At 50.6% G+C, this 17,715-nt stretch overlaps 2 protein-coding genes across 3 annotated transcripts in view; one reads left to right on the top strand and one right to left on the bottom strand.

Moving 5' to 3' along the window:
* Nucleotides 1-301: 301 nt before the first annotated feature.
* Nucleotides 302-11,380, top strand: MPG (N-methylpurine DNA glycosylase; the record flags this gene model as incomplete). The annotated part of the gene is made up of 3 exons (XM_084271321.1): nt 302-523; nt 3,793-3,997; nt 10,918-11,380. 3 exons carry the CDS (start codon nt 302-304, stop codon nt 11,310-11,312), a joined length of 822 nt encoding a protein of 273 aa, XP_084127447.1. The 3' UTR covers nt 11,313-11,380.
* A 1,561-nt stretch (nt 11,381-12,941) lies between these two features.
* The window catches only part of NPRL3 (NPR3 like, GATOR1 complex subunit), a 33,258-nt gene continuing 28,484 nt past the window's right edge, over nt 12,942-17,715 (bottom strand). For both annotated transcript variants that reach the window (XM_084271058.1, XM_084271057.1), the window contains exons 10-11: nt 17,202-17,394; nt 12,942-13,621 (exon numbers count right to left, since the gene is read on the bottom strand). In XM_084271058.1, the coding sequence (XP_084127184.1) occupies nt 13,456-13,621; nt 17,202-17,394 (359 nt within the window). In that variant the 3' untranslated portion in view covers nt 12,942-13,455. The remainder of the gene's footprint in view (nt 13,622-17,201; nt 17,395-17,715) is intronic.

Raw genomic sequence — 17,715 nt, 5'->3', positions numbered from 1 at the left:
AGCAAACATTTTTACTGCTGTGGGGGGGAGAGTTACTGTTTATCTGCAGCCCTTAAAAGATGAATACTCAAACTCCAGTTTTCTGTTTGCTTATCAGTAGCACCCAATATTTGCCCAGCCTGATGTAGACACAGCTCTAAACCTGTCACCCACATCTGTGGTTTGCCTAGGCTGTCCACTTAGTGATAGCTTTCAGGTTCATTGTTGTGGGGAGATGTGTAAAAATAAGAGTTTGTGGAAATGAGTTACTTTAAAGTAAACTTTATATTCCTAATTATGTTTATATCCATTTTCTAGAACAATGCCTAGAAAAAGAAAGCTGTTGGCTCAGTTAAGTGCCCTCCAAAGCAACTACAGCTTCCCTCATTCTGATGCCTTGGAGAATGTGAGTGCTATGCCTGATGGGGATTCATCTTCAAAAAGCAGCAAATATTTTGCAATAGAGGAGAGAAACTCTTCGCAGCTAGAAGCAGATTTTTTCAACCAGCCCTGTGTTAGTCTGGCCAAGTCCTTTCTGGGACAGGTAAGACGTGGACACTGGGATTCCTGTGCTGGCACATGTGCTAATAACTTTGTGTGGAAGGATGAAATTCTTTTTTTGCCATTTGACTCCAGGGCTTTGCTATTTTAGGAATACAGCTCTCATTCCTTCTCTTGTTAAGTTCAGTGGAATTTAAAGGCTAGTAGCCAAATCTATTTTGGATTAAGTCAGAGGAGTAATTTTTCAGGTTTAGTTTATTGTCACATTTCAGAACTAGGGTTTTTAATGGAGTTTTTTTCCCTTTTTTTCTGGTTTGCTGAAATGCGCTTTGTGGTTCGAAGTTTGTTTCAGGTCTGTTCTTTTCCTTCCAGGTATTCCTTTGTTGTTGGCTCTTGCTTAGCCTAGTGGAAAGTAATGCTCTTCAGTCAGCACCATCTCCTCTGCCTCCATTTCCTACCTCGTGATGCTAATAGGGTGGCAGGCCCTTGGCCTTCTTTCACCCATATCCTCTGTCACAGTGTACTCAGATATTTCATTCCTATCTGCAAGTTCAGCAGACTGCTTGGTACTTTCTTTTCTGCTGCCCTGTGTGCTTTGAGAGTTATATCTTGTAATACCTGCTTTTACTTTTGCTGTTGTGAGCAACTCGATGCTGCCAGTATGCACGGTAAGCTCTCCAATGACAGCTCCTGAGGTTATGCATAGGCCCTGGTGTGGAGACATTAAACTCTCTTTGCCCTGAAAGCTGCTATTCCTATCCTTTTTTCCTGTGTTTTCAAGGCATTACTTCATGAAAGGACCTTGTTGAAAACCTTTGGAAATTGGAGTGGGGGAGACTAAAGGTCTTTTCTGCTTAGTGAGCCCTTTAAAAAACCCTCCTGTTGTTCCTAGGGAGGGTGTTTCTCCAGTGTTTTCCCTATGAAAAGTTCCGGTCTCAGACCTCCTAAATGCAATTGCAAGATGTGGTTTTAGTTTCACTAACGATGGTGTTATCGTCTCTGAATTCTTTTTTTTACCTTGATTGTCTGTTGGGTGAGCAGACTCTCTGGGTTCTCACTGGTGTAGATAACTTCAGGAATTTGTTCCACAAACTGTTGGTTTTGGCCTGTCTTGCTGTGTCTAGCTTTTTTTATTTTTATTTTCTAAGGATATTGCCTTGCTTGTAATTGATGCCTTTGCTCTGCTTTTTAACCCTCCTGGTTTTTTTTGGTCTGTCTTAACCTCTTTCAGATATGTCATACGTGTTTGCTATCTTTATAGACATCCTGATAGAGGCTTGCCTTTCCGGCTTTAACCTTTGGCTGCCTCTCTTAAATTCTTCCTGACAAAGCTTCTTTGCTTTATGTAGTTTCCCATTTTTGCTGGTAAGCAGAATTCTGGTAGATTATTTTTGGACCTTCATGCTTGTGGAAGAACACTGTATTTTATACTTCATGATCGTGATACAGCGTTGCTTTTCAGGGTTAAGTCTTTGGAAAAGACTTTGCGTTTTTTGTTCTGGATCAGTTTGAGAGTTTAGACTTCTCTTGTGAGATCCCTGATTATTCGCTCTGAAAAGCATTTGGTGATGTCTTAAAAACCTGTAGCTGTGTCCTGTCTTACTGTGATACTGGCTTGGTCTGTGCAAGGATACCTGAACTCTCCCAATACCAGTGGATTTTTTTGACCTAACGACTCCAGCATCCTTGGGCACCGTTACCCTGGGCACACAGAGTTTTAGTTCTAATTTGGTACTTTTCCTGTTTAGGCTTAGGATTACAAGCCAGGAAATTTCTATGTTAATTTTAGATTTTCTTTTAAGTGTAACCCCTGGTCTTCCATAACCCAGTCCACTTTCTCATTTTTTCACAATTATAACTATCATGGTTTCATTCATTGTCTTAATTCTACCAAATTCTTGGGGTGCTTGATGTATTAATATCACTTCCCTTAAGTGTGATACTTCAGTTCTCGGAAACAAAGAAATTCCCCAGAACATACAGGCAATAAATGGCCTCTCAAAATGAGATACATCCTCAATGAGAAATAAAAACCTCTATAAAGTAGTTTACTGCGACGTACTGTGAATGATCCCCTGTTTTAAGCTGTTCAGACACATGGAGTATCCTCAGTTAGTCAGGGAAATACCTACACACTTTTAAAACCATCACCAAACCATTGCATTTCATCATATTGAGGGAGGAATGTGGCCACATGGTTGTGCTTGTGGGGTGTTTACAGACAGTTGCCAAACACCAGTGCTTTTCTGAAGTCCCTGTATTTTTCATAAAAATAATAAACAGATTGTTTTCAACAGTCTGGGAAGTGCTGTAGGGAAACAGTGATGCCCTGGAGTTGCAACATTTGACAGCAACTCCTGGAGCGTCCATAGTGGATCAGGTCAGTAACTGCCCTGGCAACCCAGTGCAAACATCTGTTAGGAATTAAGCTTTGTTTCTGGAAGGTCATTTTTGAATGTCTGGTTTTCAGATATGGAAGCACTAAATATGGTGTAATTAAACTGATAACTGTTGCCTACTGCAGTATTTCTTAAACACACATTAAGTAAAGTCAGTTTAGAAAGGGGTCAAACCGCAAAACTCTTTGTACAGAATTAAGTGCTGCTTTTCTTTTAAAAAATAATATTTCCACTGTCATGTTTTGTTCCCCTGTGTCTCCTTGGTTTAATTTAAGGAGGCACCCGCAACAAGAAACATGCTGCATGACAATGAGCTGCTGTTGTCTGCCTGAAACCACTGCCCAGCTCTCCTGCGCTGCCCCTCTCTGTGGTGCAGGAGATACAGAAACAGCATCAGTGCTCACTGTGATTATCCCTGTGCTGAGGGGCTAGGACTGGTTTGAGACCTCTCTATGGAGAGAGGCTACCTAATCATAGTGCTTATTTCATTGTGCCGCTGCCATATTTCTCCTGATCTAAAGAGCGTGCACTCACAGTGCTTTAGGGTTGATACTGGTGGTGCTTTTTGCCTTAAACCTGGTGGACTGAGGTGGAGAATACAGAAAATAACCACAAAGAATTCTATGGACTTTGTTGTATATCAGATCCTCAGCTGATCCTTTATGATCCTGCCACAGCTCAACACTCCAGGCATTTTGTGGGGTGGATGACAGGTAGGAACTTCTTATGCTGGGCCGTGGCCTGGACAGTAGAAGCTGGAAATGTTCACGTTATCTTACAGGCTGGACTGGTGGATGGAGAGCATGTAGTACCATCAGGGCCTTTTTTGCAACTTCTTTGTTTCCACAGCTCTTGTGCTCTGGTTGTTCTGTATGGAGGGTTACTAACTGCTGCACTCTGACCTCTCTCTTAGATTTTGGTTCGCAAACTTCCTGATGGCAGAGAACTCTGGGGGAGGATTGTTGAAACAGAAGCTTATCTGGGTGGGGAAGATGAAGCTTCCCACTCGAAAGGTGGGAAGCAAACTCAGCGCAACGCAGCGATGTTCATGAAACCAGGAACTCTGTACGTGTATCAGATCTACGGGATCTACTTCTGTGTGAATGTGTCCAGCCAAGGTAAGTTGAGGCTGAAAACATTTTAATTCCTACAGCATGGGGCCAATTTTTTAAGCTACATTTGCTGTGTTGCCATCACATGTGAGCTTCCTGTGGGCTCTCTGAAGTCAGTGGCTTGCTGTCACAGTCTTTGCTTGGGACCTGGGTTTTGCCAGTTTGAACAGTACGTAACCATGAACAGACAGCACAACAACTTTCACCATGACATGCAGGGACCATCTCAGCTGCACCAGCCTAGTGGGGTTTGGTCCCAGCTCCCAGCTGTGTGAGCTGTTCAGGCATGGGAATAAAGACTGAGGGCTGGAGGGGAATCTGCCTGGGATGGAGCTGTGAGTTTTGATGGCCTGGGCTGCTACCACCTTCACATGATTCAGTGAACTTTGTTCCTCAAAAGTGGCAATGTAGAAGTAAATCTGCAGTCTCGTGACAGCCTAAATCTTGGTCTCTGTCATGATGTCATGATATAAGGCTCTCCTGTCTCCTACCTTTATCTCTAGAAGCTGTAAATGTTGGGGAAAACAAAAAGGTCTGACATGTCCTAAGCTTAAGCAAAGAGTCACTGCAGGACCATTTTAGCTGTTTTGCTGTATCTTAAAATGAAAAACCCCAACAGCCCAGCCCCCTGAAAGCCCAGTCTGTTACAGGTTCTTTAATCCTTTTTTATTATTCCCAAGATAATGTAATCAGCCCCTAATCAAATGGTTCTGGAACTTACTGAGACTCTCCTTCCACAGCTCCTCCTAACATGCAAGTCTTGCTTCTAAAACTTGGGTTTTCTCTTTCCTGTAAGAATGACAGTGTTTGTCTTGCAGTAAAGCCCTTGGTTACTGAGACGCCTTGAAAGCAGCAGGTATTTCTTGGGTAAATCCTTGTTTTGTTAGAGGAAAAAATCTCCAAAATAATTTTTACCTTTTTGCCATTTCAAAGATACAGCTTAACCCCCCCAAACACCACCTGCGGTTCCAAAGTGGAAAGCAACACTGTTGCAGTGACCATCAGTCCTCAGGCGTTGGCTGGGGACCAAGCAGAAAAGCGGGGCCTGGTTATGCTGTGGGGGAAGAGCCTCTGTTGCTAAACAGTCTGTCTGGAGCCCAGGGGATGAACACATGCGAACTTCATTATGTTGCCTCTGCCAAAGCTGTTCAGATAATGAAAGCAGAATGGTTCTTTATTCAGGATGGGATTCTTAGTGTTCGAAATATTAAGAATAATAATTGTTGTTAAAAAAACAATGCTTAGCCTTTGAATCCTAAAAGGATTTCTTTGAAATGTATACTTTATACCTGTGTTTAGTTTTTAGTGAATCAGAGCTTGCTGCTGTGGTGGATTCAGTTGGATTTTTTTGTGGCTGATGTACAGCCCGTTAGCCTGTCAGACCTGCAGCTCCACTGACACCAGGCACAGCTCTCACTGCCAGCCTGAAGTCAGCATCATGGCTGTGCATGCTGTGTGTCACAGAGGCATCTACACAAGTAGGGTTTAGTCCTTTGGAATATTTGCCCATGTGCAGGTGTGCTGAAAGAAAGAATCGGATGCTTTTCCCATCTTAACATCGATGGAGGGGAAGCCTGCCCTGTCCTTTAGTCTGAGGGAGGGATCGAGACTGTAATCTGTTGAGGTGACAGTTGTGTACATGGGTAGAAGACAAAAGCATTTAGTTTTGGGGATATGGGACAGATCTTGGAAACTTTGTTTTGAATCTGGCCATGACTGTATAAAGTACAAGGTAACACTGGCAAAAGAAGTGGCTTTTGGGGCCTACCTTGGTCTCTCTTAGTAACACAGATTGTGCTCTGCTTACAGAATGAACTCTGGTGGGATCAGTTTCTTCATCTTAGTGCAGGGAATTTGATGGGAAAATAGCAAAGTGCTTCAGGGTCTCTCTGGGAACGCTGTGAAAACCTGTGTGACTGACCAGGGGGCTGCAAAAGGAACACGAACGTGTTTCTGACTGGTACTCAGATTACTCAGGGAACACTGTGCTTTTCCTTTTTGAAGGGCACATCTCTGGTGATGTCCCAGAACTGCATCGCTCCCTGCTTGGATTTTGGAAGTGAAGCTGCAGGGCACTGGGAGTTAAATAGTGGAGAGGGGAATGTGTCTATTCATATAGATGTCTTCTGCCTCCTGTGATCCCTCGGGATCTCTCATACCCCCTCTCCCCAGCTGTCTTTCAAGCTGAAGGTTTCTAGTCCCCTTAGTTATTCCTTCTCTGCTCCCAAGCTAGTCCATGCCTTTGCCCATCCTGGCTGCCTGTCCCTGAATCACTCCCAGTTATATTCTGTCCTCCTGTGGTTGGAGGAGAGGAGCAGCACAAGTCCAGATGCACACACAGTTCAGGAGAGCAGAGCAACCTGCTTCATACAAGTAGCTGGGGCTTACATCTGGGAATACTGTATGGCATTGCTGCGGCTGAGTGAGCAGTGGAGAAGGGGAAAAACATATTGGGGGGGGGTGCCCAGGCACTTGGAAACACACACAAACTGACCCTGTCTTAAGCCATTTCAATTAGAACCTGAGGGAATGGTGTGAAGCTGCGACAGGGGAAGTTTAGGCTGGGTGTTAGGAAGACTTTGTGTACTGGGAGAGGGTCAGGCACTGGCACAGGCTGCACAGGGAAGGGGTCACAGCACCAAGCTGGGCTGAGTTCGAGAAGCATCTGGATGGTGCGCTCAGTCCCATGCTCGGACTGGGCTGGCCCTGTGTGGAGTCAGGAGTTGGACTCGTTGGGCCTCGTGGGGCCTGTCCAGCTCAGGAGACTGTATGAATTTTGACTGGGATGCATGCTAGCAAAGCTCATGCTGAATGATGTGAGAACTAGGGGAAAACATGGGTTAATTTGGGCAGAAATTGGTTGTAGAAATTTTCCAAATGACTCTTGAAAGCTGTTTCTGTTGGGCCGTGGGATGGTTTGCATCAAAACACTCTGCAGTCATCCACTGATGTTTAGCAGAGCAGTTGTTTCTGGAGGCTGTTGGAACAGGCACATAGATTTAACTGAGATCTAGTGTGGGTTTAGGTAGTCTGCTAAAGTTAGCCCAAACTAATCACAACTGAATTCATAGCTGGCTTAGATTAAACTGTCCAGTTTCGTAGTGTAGGCAGGTCCTCGAGCTGCTTAAACTACAGGATCCTCGTGGGAGGAAGGCAAGAAGTTCAAAGATCCAGTATGTGTGTCCTCTTAAGGACTGGCAGTGACTGCTGTTCCTGCTGCTTCTCTTGAACTGAGTGACCACAGATCTGGGTCAGAGCTGTCAGCTTAAGGAGAGCGGCCACACCTCTGTGGGAGAGATGGGAGTGCTGCCTGGCCCTGTGCAGCCTGTATTTTGCTGCCTTCTGGCACAGCCCCTGCCTGGATGGGCCAGCAGCAGGACTGTTGCAGCAGACTTTGGGTTAAAGAAGTCAGTTTAACACAGGCTTGATTTGTGCTGGGGCACTTGTGGCCCTTCATTGGCTGAGGGTCTGACAGGCCTGTGCGGAGCTTTGTGTCCCTTCTGCTCAGCTCATCAAGAGCGGGGCATTTGGCCCGAGAGACACTGGCTCTTTAGAGCACTCTCCTTTTGCCATGTAACCTTGTAGCATCATCAGTTTTAATACCAGGTGGGACAAACCTTCTCTTCTGTCTTCTGTTTGGCATGTGCTAGATGTCGGGCTGGCTGCTGTCAGTCCGGGGTGGGAAGAGGCGTGTCACCTGCCGAGCAGAGCTGTGCCGGCAGAGGTGCTTGGAACCACAGCTGCAAAAGAGTTTACCTTGAGAGCCACCACCACTGTAAGTGTCCTCAGCAACATGTCCTCAGCCCAGCCTCGTGCTGCCAGCATGTTTCTGTGCTTTGCTGGGGCAAGAAGTTGTGACTGTTGGTGTGTTCAGTCATGTTTGCTTGGCTGCATTGTGTTTGTGAACCCCTAAGGTGTTGAAGGATGGGCTCACATCTCGTTCTGTCACTGTGGGGAAACCCCTCTGTACATCACTGAGGTAAAGCTGCGTCATGTGGGATGTTGCTGTGAGGCTTTCCTGTCACTGGGTCAAATACTGATGCTGCCTGAAGTCATGGTGGGCATTGCTGCAACCGTCCTCTTCTTTTTTGGGGTATTTTTTTGAGAAACTGTAGGTGATAGAGGAAGAACTTACAGAAAATCACAAGAAACATCTTCCCATGTGCCTGAATCCTGTAGTATATCCTGAGCAGGAAAATAATCATAGTACAACGAGCTTTCCCTAGGGTTACGAGGGACATGGGGCTTCCCTCGCTTCGGGGAGCGGGTACATACCAGTCCAGCGTCTCTCTGCCTGTGCTGTGATTTGTTTCTCTGGAACTTGCCAAAGGGTGTGTGTGCCGCTGCCAGGTCTGAAAGCATAGCTTGTAAAGCTGAGATCCCGGTGATGCTCTGCCCAGGCCCAGGGTCACACTGCCTGGACTTCCCCCTAACACTGGGATCCTAGACCAGGACTTTGAAGGAAGTGTTTCAGGAGCAGTGAGTCAGACGGGTGGAGAGAGAAAACTTTCTTCTCTCCAGTGGCCAAGAGCCAGTTCCAAGAATGAGAGCTGGAGCCAGGCCAGAGAAGGAGCATCAAGCTGCGCAGTGGGGGTGTGGAACTTCCCTATTGTTTCATGATTTCTAGCTGTTCAGGGGGAGGATTGGCCTCTGCATCATCGTTAGGTCCCAGCTCCCAGCTCTGAATGCTGCTTGTTACACGGAGTGACCGCTACACCTGGGAGGTGGATACTCGGCATCTCCATGCTGGCACTGCCGCTGGTGGTGTGTCAGTGGCCGTGTCCCTGTCCAGCCGGCGCTGAACTCCGATAACCCTGAGAGTGAACGGCTGCGTGCTGCAGAGAGGGAGATAGGCAGGCTGAAGTGCTCTGCAAGGCAGGAGATGAGCCAGAAGGATCCAGCTACTTTCTGGTGGTTAAAATAACACTCTGATGTGTATGTTCAGGAGGGCCTGAGCTTCAGCCCAGGGCATGGGGACAGATGGGAGAGGTAGTATACTGCTCAGCCCTGCGCTCTTATCTGCCTGCTGCCTCCACCTCTTCCCAGAGCTCTCACCCGGTTGCTCTCGCGTTCGGGGCTGGTGTGGAGCAGAGCGCAGGGTCTGTGCTGCACAGTGTGTCAAAACTTTCTGGTGGGAATGCAGAGTGAGCAGTCAGAGAGAAATGCCAGGTACCCCCTGCCATGTCTGCACGGATGCTCAGGAGCAGCTGTGGCTTCTCAGAGTGCTTGTGTCTCTTCACATGAACTCCCAGGGCCTTGTCTCAGTTCAGGTCTGGCCACGGTTTCCCCTTGCATTTGTGATGGGTGAAGGCAAACAGTGTAATTAGTGACTGCTCCGAGTCCTGCAGTTGTTCCTGGCTATCCCAATGCAAAGGATGTTTCTTTGTGCCTGGATCAAAAGCAGAACTAGGACACGGAACATGTTCTTAAAAATCTAAACTGACCTTTGGGCTCTAAATCACTGCAGTCCAGAGAAGCAGCTTTTGGCTGCCAGAGGAGCATCAGCCCCGCAGAGAAGGGGAGTGCCTGGGAGCAGATTGCTGACAGCTGCTGGAGGTCAGACTGGCCACTCCACTGAGCTGCACCAAGGGCAGTGGCGGCTCTGTGTGGGTGCAGGACAGTAGGCATCCCTTGGGAAGGCCAGGGACAGGGCCCTCGGCTGACATGCTCAGCTGGGAGGCCAATTTTGTGTGGGATTTGTGCAAAATATGAGAGGGATTCTATTTTTGGAAATCACAGGCCCTTTGGGATCTGTCAGTGCCCACAAAGAAGCCTTTGCCAGGCGTGAGCGTGGCTCCAGATGTTTGAGGCTGGAGAGGGAGAGGCAGTTCTTGTGGAGCTGCACCATGGAGCACACAGATGCCGGCGGGGAGGAATGCCGTGGGTGGCCCCAGCACAAGGGGTGCTGTGTGGGGCAGCACACAGGCCGCCTTACCAGCTGCTCTGCTCGCCCACTCAAGGTCACGAAGATCTTCCTTGCTGTCAGTGGAAAATACCAAGGAAGTGTTTATGTCCACTTAGGCTGGAGGTCCTTGTCACGGGGAGTGTGTGCTTGGAGCTGGAGGGCAGCTGATCAGAGCAGCAGTGAGGGCTGGAGCTTCTAAGGCTCCTGACAGGGTGGCACCTTGCATCTGAGGAGGGAATCTCAGTCGTCTTCACTTCTTGTCACAGGAAGGTTGCTGCTGGAGTGATGATGTTCCCAGGGCTGTGCATCCCACTGTGAGACAGTGCGGCCCTGTTGTGTGAGAGCTTCCCTGCCTCAAGGCTTTGAATGGCTCTCTGACACAGCTCTGGGGTCACCCAAATCACTGTGCTCCCACCTGCCCTTAGTGCCCTGACACCTCCAAAGGCATGTTTGGCTCGCTGAGGCCTGCAGCCAGGTGCCCTCAGCATCTGTGGCCCCTTCCCAGGTTTCTCTTTATCTGGCCTCTTTCTGCTGGCAGCATCCAGACTTGTTCCTCCTCCCCTTTGTTAGCGGGAGTTCTTGTAATCAGCATTTATTATAAATCCACTGGGCTTGGGAGCAGCCTTGGATCGCTGTGCCAAAACTGAACCATATGTGTATTTATTCCTGAATGTTGTGCTGACATAAGGAAAACCTCTTGCCCTCTGGCAAGCCTTGGAGCAGCAACTAGACTGAGGAACATCAAGAAGTGGGGTTGGGAAAGAGCGAGTCAGCACTGACAAATAAAGGAGAGCAAGCCGTGGGACTCTGGCTGTTCAAAGGAGGGAGGGGAGCGCACCTCTGCGGGTTGGCTGTGGCTCCAGGAACGGACAGAGCCTGTGGCTGGGTGCCACAGGCAATTCCCAGCTCTGTTGCGCTGCGCTGGGCCACAAGCTGGGCTGGAGTGCTGCTGGCGGTGGGGACGAGCTGAGATGCTCTTGGTGAACAACCTGCACTAACACTAGGTTCTCGTTCTGCGCAGGAGAAGGGGCTGCAGTCTTGCTTCGCTCTTTGGAGCCTCTCCAGGGGTTAGAAGCGATGAGAGAGCTGCGCCACGCTTCAAGGAAAGGGCCCGCGAAGCCGCTGAAGGACTGGCAGCTGTGCAACGGGCCCTCCAAGCTCTGCCAAGCCTTTGGGATCGATAAGGCTTTTGACCAAAGGGACCTGACCCAAGATGCAGCCATCTGGATGGCACCTGGACATGACCTGCCAGGGGAGCAGGACGTGGTAGCCACAACCAGGATTGGTGTTGGCAGCAGGGGAGAGTGGGCACAGAAACCTCTCAGGTTTTATTTGCGAGGAAACAAATTTGTGAGTGTTGTAGACAAGAAAACAGAGAGAGAGATGGCAGCAACGGGACACTCTTCTGGCAGCTGAATGGAGCTGTGCTCTGGCTGACAGGCCCAAGCTGTGTCACACAGCAGCGGCTTTTAACAATAAATGTTCTTCACCGTGTGTGGGGCAAGGTGGATTTTCATTTGTGGGGCAGGCTGGTGCAGGTCTCCCAGCCAGGACCGAGGTTGGGTGTGGATGCTGAAGGGCACTTTCTCCCCCATGAGCGGGTCCAGGCTCGGTTAGGGCACAGGAGTGGCAAAGGCTTCTCAAAGGCTCCTCGTAGCTCTGACCTGCTGTGCCCAGCCAAGGCCAGGCTGTGGTGGTTCTGGCAGGGGAGGCAGCAGGGCTGTCTGGAAGGGCGGGAGCTGGATCTGCCTGGAGGAGGTAAAGGAGGGATGGTACCTACTTGTGGAGGGGAGTGAGCCAGACCTCCATCAGCCAGGACAGGAGGCAGTGGGCACAGTTGGAAAACAGGAAATTGGCACTAGCAGATTTTCCCTATGAGGGTGGTCACACACTGGAACAGGGGCCTGGAGAAGTGTGGGATTGTCCTTAGTGCCACTCAACCCTCCACTGGACAAACCCCTGCATGACCTGATCTAACACGCTTCCTTTGAGCAAAGATTTGGACAGAGCCTCCAGGAACCCCTCCACCCTAAACCAGTCTACAACATCTAGCTTGGAGAACAAGAATACCTTTTGTTTGTTTTCCCAGCTGCTTCTGAGACCAGTTTAGCACTCACTGGTGGGAGAACCGCAGCACCAAGAAAGCATCAATGCTGAGAATCTGTGGTGCTGCAGCCTGCCCTGAGGTACAGGGGAAAGAAAACCCTCCAGGATTTGGGGTAGAGCTGCAGCCATGTGGCAGTTTAAAGGGTGACTTGGACACCCTGCTCTCCTTAGGATGCCCGTGCAAGAAAAAAGCCCAAGTTTTTCACAACCCTTTCCCCATCACATGGAAAAAGCCTCGTCGTCCCCTTCTGCAAAGCCCTTGTTGTGTCAGGCTCAGGAGCTCACCCTGACCCGCAGCAGCAGGGGGCTGGCTGGGGCTGGGGCCCTACAGCACCACTGAGGGGAGTTTGGGGTTGGGCATTGTTTTTGCTTGGGGAAAAACTCCAGCTTTGTTTTCATGTGTGCACGTTAGTGGTAGGAGGGAGAGGAGTAGAACCAGCCTGCTGCTCTCTTCCCAGCACCCAGCCCTGGAAGCAGCCACTGCAGAGGTGAGGGTCTCCCCCGGTACACGGCCCAGGCGCTGGGCAGCTGTGGGCACTGTGGCCTCAGGCAGGCCAGGGCTGACCCCCTGCCATCCCCAGAACCAGTGATGTCGCCTCTCATTCCAGCCCAGCACGGCTGGAGGGGAGGAAAGGGTGAGTAAGGCCCCGCATTGTATTTCCTGGCTGCCCAGCTCCAACCCTGGGCAGGGCCGCTCCAGCTTGGGCTCCTGCGGTCCAAAGGAGGGGAGGAACAGAACAAGTCTGGGTGCCCTCAGCACCAGCCTCCAGGGAACAGGGGTGTCCGTGCACTGCAGCCTGGGCAGCCAGTTCCAGTCCTGCTCATCCCACCCCCCATCCTGTCCTACAGAGCTAGCACCCACACAGGTGGCTCAGTGACAGCCCCACAGCCACCCAGGGAAGAAACAAGCTGTAACACAATGACATTCTCATTCACAGAGCTCTTTACTTGCTGGGCTTTGCCCTCCTGCCTCTGTCCTCGCGGCTGCGAGGTAACAATGACCCAAAACGGAATCTCTCAGACACGCAGGGCCCTCTCCCCAGGAGCCAGGCCGGCTCCACACGGCCTGGGAGCGGATGCTGGGAGTGCTCTGCCATAGGGACGGGCTCCTCACATCCACTGTTGGCTGCATGACCCAGCAGTCGTCACACCAGGGATAGAGGCACCTCCAAGCCACCCAAAGGTGCAGTACTGTCCATGTCGCCACAGTGGGAGCTTTGGGGGCCCTGGGGAGGAGCGGAGTCAGGGAATCCAGCAGGAATCCAGGCTGAGAAAGTGCACCCTGTCCTGCAGCGGGGCCCAGCACCCTACCACACACCAGCCCTGTGTGTCACCACAGGGAGCAGAGGGGAAACTGAGGCCCAGACAGGGAGAACCTGCTGTACAGCACATGGCGAGAAGGAACCAAATTCACCTCTCAGACCTAGTGGTTTCCCTTCCTTTGCCAGAAGAGTCATTTCAAGAGGGACTGAAAGACTGAAATCACAGGGTCCTCGTGGCTGGTCACCACCAGCACGCTGCGGAATTTGTCAAACAGCATCAGGAGCTGGGAGCGCCGCATGTTCTCGTTGTACATGATCTCCTCCAGATGGTGCCGGCCTCGGAAATAGTGCAGCAGCCTGGGGGAAGGAGAGCAAGGAAGGTGTATGGGCCAAAGGCAAGTGCACACAGCGACACCCGATCCTCCCACCCTCAAGGTTTCCTCTCCCATGGGATGCGAATCAGGAAGCATCTGGGCTGCATCCCTCATTTACAGGAAAAGTGACTGAAATGGGTTCTTAGCCTGGCACAGCACTGCCCTGGAAGAGCAGAGCTGTCTCTTTTGCTGCACGTCTGTTGCCCGTTCCCCCCTCCAGGATTGCTGGAAGGCGTTGCTGTGCAGCACATCACCCTCACACTGTGCCTCATCCCCAGGGTGCTGCCGTTCATGTGTCTCAGCTCTCCAACTTGCCCCATCCCTCCTCACCCTCCTCTTGCCCCCCCCCCCCCAGCTGTACATCACCACTGAGCTGGGAGCCCCACTGCTGCAGCCCCTGCACCGCAAAAATCCCTTCTGCTTTGACAGTCACCTGCCAGCACTCAAGGTAGCACCCTTCAGGAGACCGTAACTGCTGCGTCACTGTACCTGCCACACAGACGCACTTCCCAGCCTAGTTACCTGTCCACGGCCCAGACTCTGTGCCTGCCCTTGGCAGGGTGTCTGGCTGGGTACCTAAATTGGATTAATTGGCTTCTTCCATGGGCCAGTGGCAACCAGTGTCCAAGAAGTGGCCATCAGCAGGGACAGTGTGGGTTTGAATTTGCATGTGCCAAGGACAGACCCTGCCCTGAGGCATTAACAGGGTGTTGTGTGTTGTGACTTGTGTTGCTACCCAAAAAGCAGGTTTGCAGAAGCTGCTCCCCTCCTGCAAAGCTGCTCCCCACAACTGGCTGTGCTCTCACCTCCTGGCACCGTGCTCTGCTGGGCAGGATTACGGCCTGGCCCTCAGCAGCCACACCGACTAAGCAGGACTTTTCCAATACCTAAATCCATCCTGTATTCAGAGAGAGTCTGGATTTGTAACTGGTTAAGATGAAATACTTTCCACTCCCATAAAAGCTGGAGAGGATGTTAAAGCATATCACAAAAATGCCGTCTGGAAGACACCTCTGGAGTGCTGGCCAGCGCCCTGCTCCAGCAGCAGCAACACTGCCAAGGCTGTAGGTTTTTCTAGCCAAGCCCTGAAACACTCCAAGGACAGAGATGTCCCACCACGCCTGGGTAATCTGCCCTGGGCGGCAGTGCTCTCCCGGGGAAGAAGTTTTCCCAAAAGGCCCAACTAGATTCTCCAAAGCTGTAACCTGGGCTCACCGCTCCAGTGAAGACGGACAGTGCCTTTGCCCTTGTGAGCAGTGAACATGTATATGAACCAACCAGGCACTGCTTGGAAGTGGGGCAGACCTGACCACACCTTAGTGCCACCAACCAGTATTCCTCAGTGGAGCAAAGGACCCCCAGCTTCCGATCCAAGGGCGAGGAAAAAGTCCTGACATCACTCCACACCCATCTGCGAGGCCTCCATCTGCCTGTAAAAGCTCTGCTTGACGTGCAGCGAGGAACACTCTGGGTACCTTGCTGAAGATTTAGCTCAGAACTTGTCTCCTCCCTAAGCTCCCTTCTGAGGGGACATGCCACCCCTCCTCCAGCAGCACCTCAGCAGAGAAGCTGGATTTCAATTCCCATTCTATGTTACGAGGGTTAACGCAGCCAATGCTGGAGCCAAGCTCAATACTCCTTATTTCCTCTGAAGGTTTCTGCCCTGCAGACACTGTGCAGAGCAACAGGCAGGCACGGGCTGCTCCTGCCACCCATTTAATGAGTAACGGGCGTTCAGAGGGGCAGGCACAGGCAAATGTGTCGGGCTGAATGTCACCGCTGCGCTGAACGCAGCCCATCCCCTTGTGTGTGCAGACACACTTGAAAGGGCACCTGTGGTATATATATATATCAACACATTGATAGCAGGAGTTTGTTCTGGGGGGCAGCCGGTGCAGCCGGGTGTTTGCCAGGGCACAGCCCTGGTCAGGCTGCTGTTCCTCGGAGGGGAGCGAGGAGAAGAGCTGGCGCAGTGACCTGTGTCGGGGTGAGGGGGGAGATCAGCTCCTTCACTGCAGCAGCTGCTCTACAATTGTTTATACGTTTGTTAAGAGCACCAGGCTTACCCAACACTCATCTCTGGCGGCTTACGGCACAGAACGAGAGGAAATACACCCACAGCCTCCAAGTGACGGTGCCTGTAACGCCACCGGTAACCGAGAGCATCTGGCGTAACCACTTCTATCTGTATACTCCAGCATCCAGCCCCAGGGCCCATTAGTTATCAGCTCTTCCCTCTTCCTCGCTGCTGACTGAGGAGAACACTGTGCAGATGTCAAGCCCATCTGTAGTCAAATGGAAGCTCAGCCGTACGAAGCCATCCTGAGATCCACGGCAGGACCCTGCGCACGGGCACACTGCACAAACAGCGTCCTTGGGGCAGCTGCCTGGGTATGGCAGCTGGTGTGAGGGAGAAACCAAAGTCCCATAATGACTCATCTGGCAAGAAGGAATAAAGATCTCAACGTTCAGGAATGGCTGAAGCGTGGCCTCCTGGTCACAGAGTATCCTCTGAAGGCGGGAGGAGTTGGGTCACTCAGCGAGCAGCGACTACCCACAGGAAGGGAGAGCTCTGTGAAAATACCCAGCCCAGCACAGCCAAAAGCTCTGCCCCAAACCAGGAATGTATTTTTTTGATGTTTCAGTTTCTCTGGGCTGCCTGACTGTATCCATCCCAGGGCAAGAACCAGGCCTTCAGGGAAAACCACCAGCATCTGGGAAGCATGGGGACAGCTGCAATACTTGCCTCAGGTGGTTTGCTGCTCCCCAAGTATGAAACCCAGTGAAATCTGCATTCCAGTGATGCCTCTGTGTTCCAAAACACTTCAGTATTTCAGTTCCAAAATACTTCTTGTATTTACCCACACACACACACGTTTTCCCCATCCAGCTGGTTTGGAAATTGTTCTGCTTTTTCCCATGTGCAGAACCACATCTTGTGTGTGTTTGTTGTGTTGAAATTTGTAACAACAAAACTGGGCGCTACTAATTGCACCTCCTAATGACTTTACCCTACCTAACCCAGGCAACTGAGCAGCTTGGCTCTGCCAAACAGCCCTTGGAACCCTTCTAGCCTGGCCTGCTCAAGTATTCAGCCTGGTTTTGTCCCTGATGCTCCCTGTCTCCTGTTGCACAGAGTTTACAAACCTCAAAGGACAGGTGGCTCAGAAGTATCAACAGACACAGGCTGGCAGCATCAGCACGGCTGGGTCTGTGCCTTGCAGGCTGAGAAGGTTTTTGCAGGCGATGAAGTTTTACACCTACCATGTGTGGACGTGGGAAGCTGGCAGGCAGGCAGCGAGCCCCTGCTGTCACCATACGCCCTGCTGCTCCCTCACACACCCCTGAACGAGTGCTCTTGTGACACGTGTTGGTGTAAGTGAAAACTGATGTGTGCAGATGTAGCAGGTGTAAGGGGAACAAACCCCAAAGAGTTTATCCTCTAAAACCCCAAAGAGTTTATCCTCCAAAACCCCAAGCTAACAGGATTTGCTCAGAGTCCAGGCCAATCCAACAGCAAGGAAGAGACAAAACATTAACATTCTGCGCTCCTCGTCTCCTACCTTGCAAACATGCGGAGATCTTCTGGGTTCTGGGCAGCAGGGACGTTTAGGATAGCTTCCCGCTCGTGCTCCAGCAGGCTTGCTAGGAGATTCTCTGTCATCCTTTTATTTAGGGGGGAGTCCCCACCGGGGATCAACTCGGCACTGGAATTATCCATGCTGGGGCTCGTCAGAGTCATGTCATCACTACTGGCTATCAGCAGAACAGAGAAAGAGACACAGAATATTATATTCCTGGGTGCACTGATGCAAAGATGATCAATTCAGGCTGTGGTGATGCAGCATTTCCAAACCATCCCCACAGATCTGGAGAGCAAAGTGGCTCTCGAAATGCTACATCGATCTGCAGGGAGTCATCTGACAGCACCGCGATTTTCTCAATGGGCAAGTCAAATGTTTCAACAAAGTCGTCAACTTATGTGGAAAATTGTACTTCTGGAGACCATAAACAGGCCATAAAAAACATCTGAGAAGAAAATTCCCGGCCAGCTCTGCTGGAATACCGTGAAGTGGT

The sequence above is a fragment of the Gallinula chloropus genome (assembly GCF_964237585.1).
Source record: "Gallinula chloropus genome assembly, chromosome: 15".
Lineage (NCBI taxonomy): Eukaryota > Metazoa > Chordata > Aves > Gruiformes > Rallidae > Gallinula > Gallinula chloropus.
This window is presented reverse-complemented; position numbering and strand designations above follow the sequence as displayed.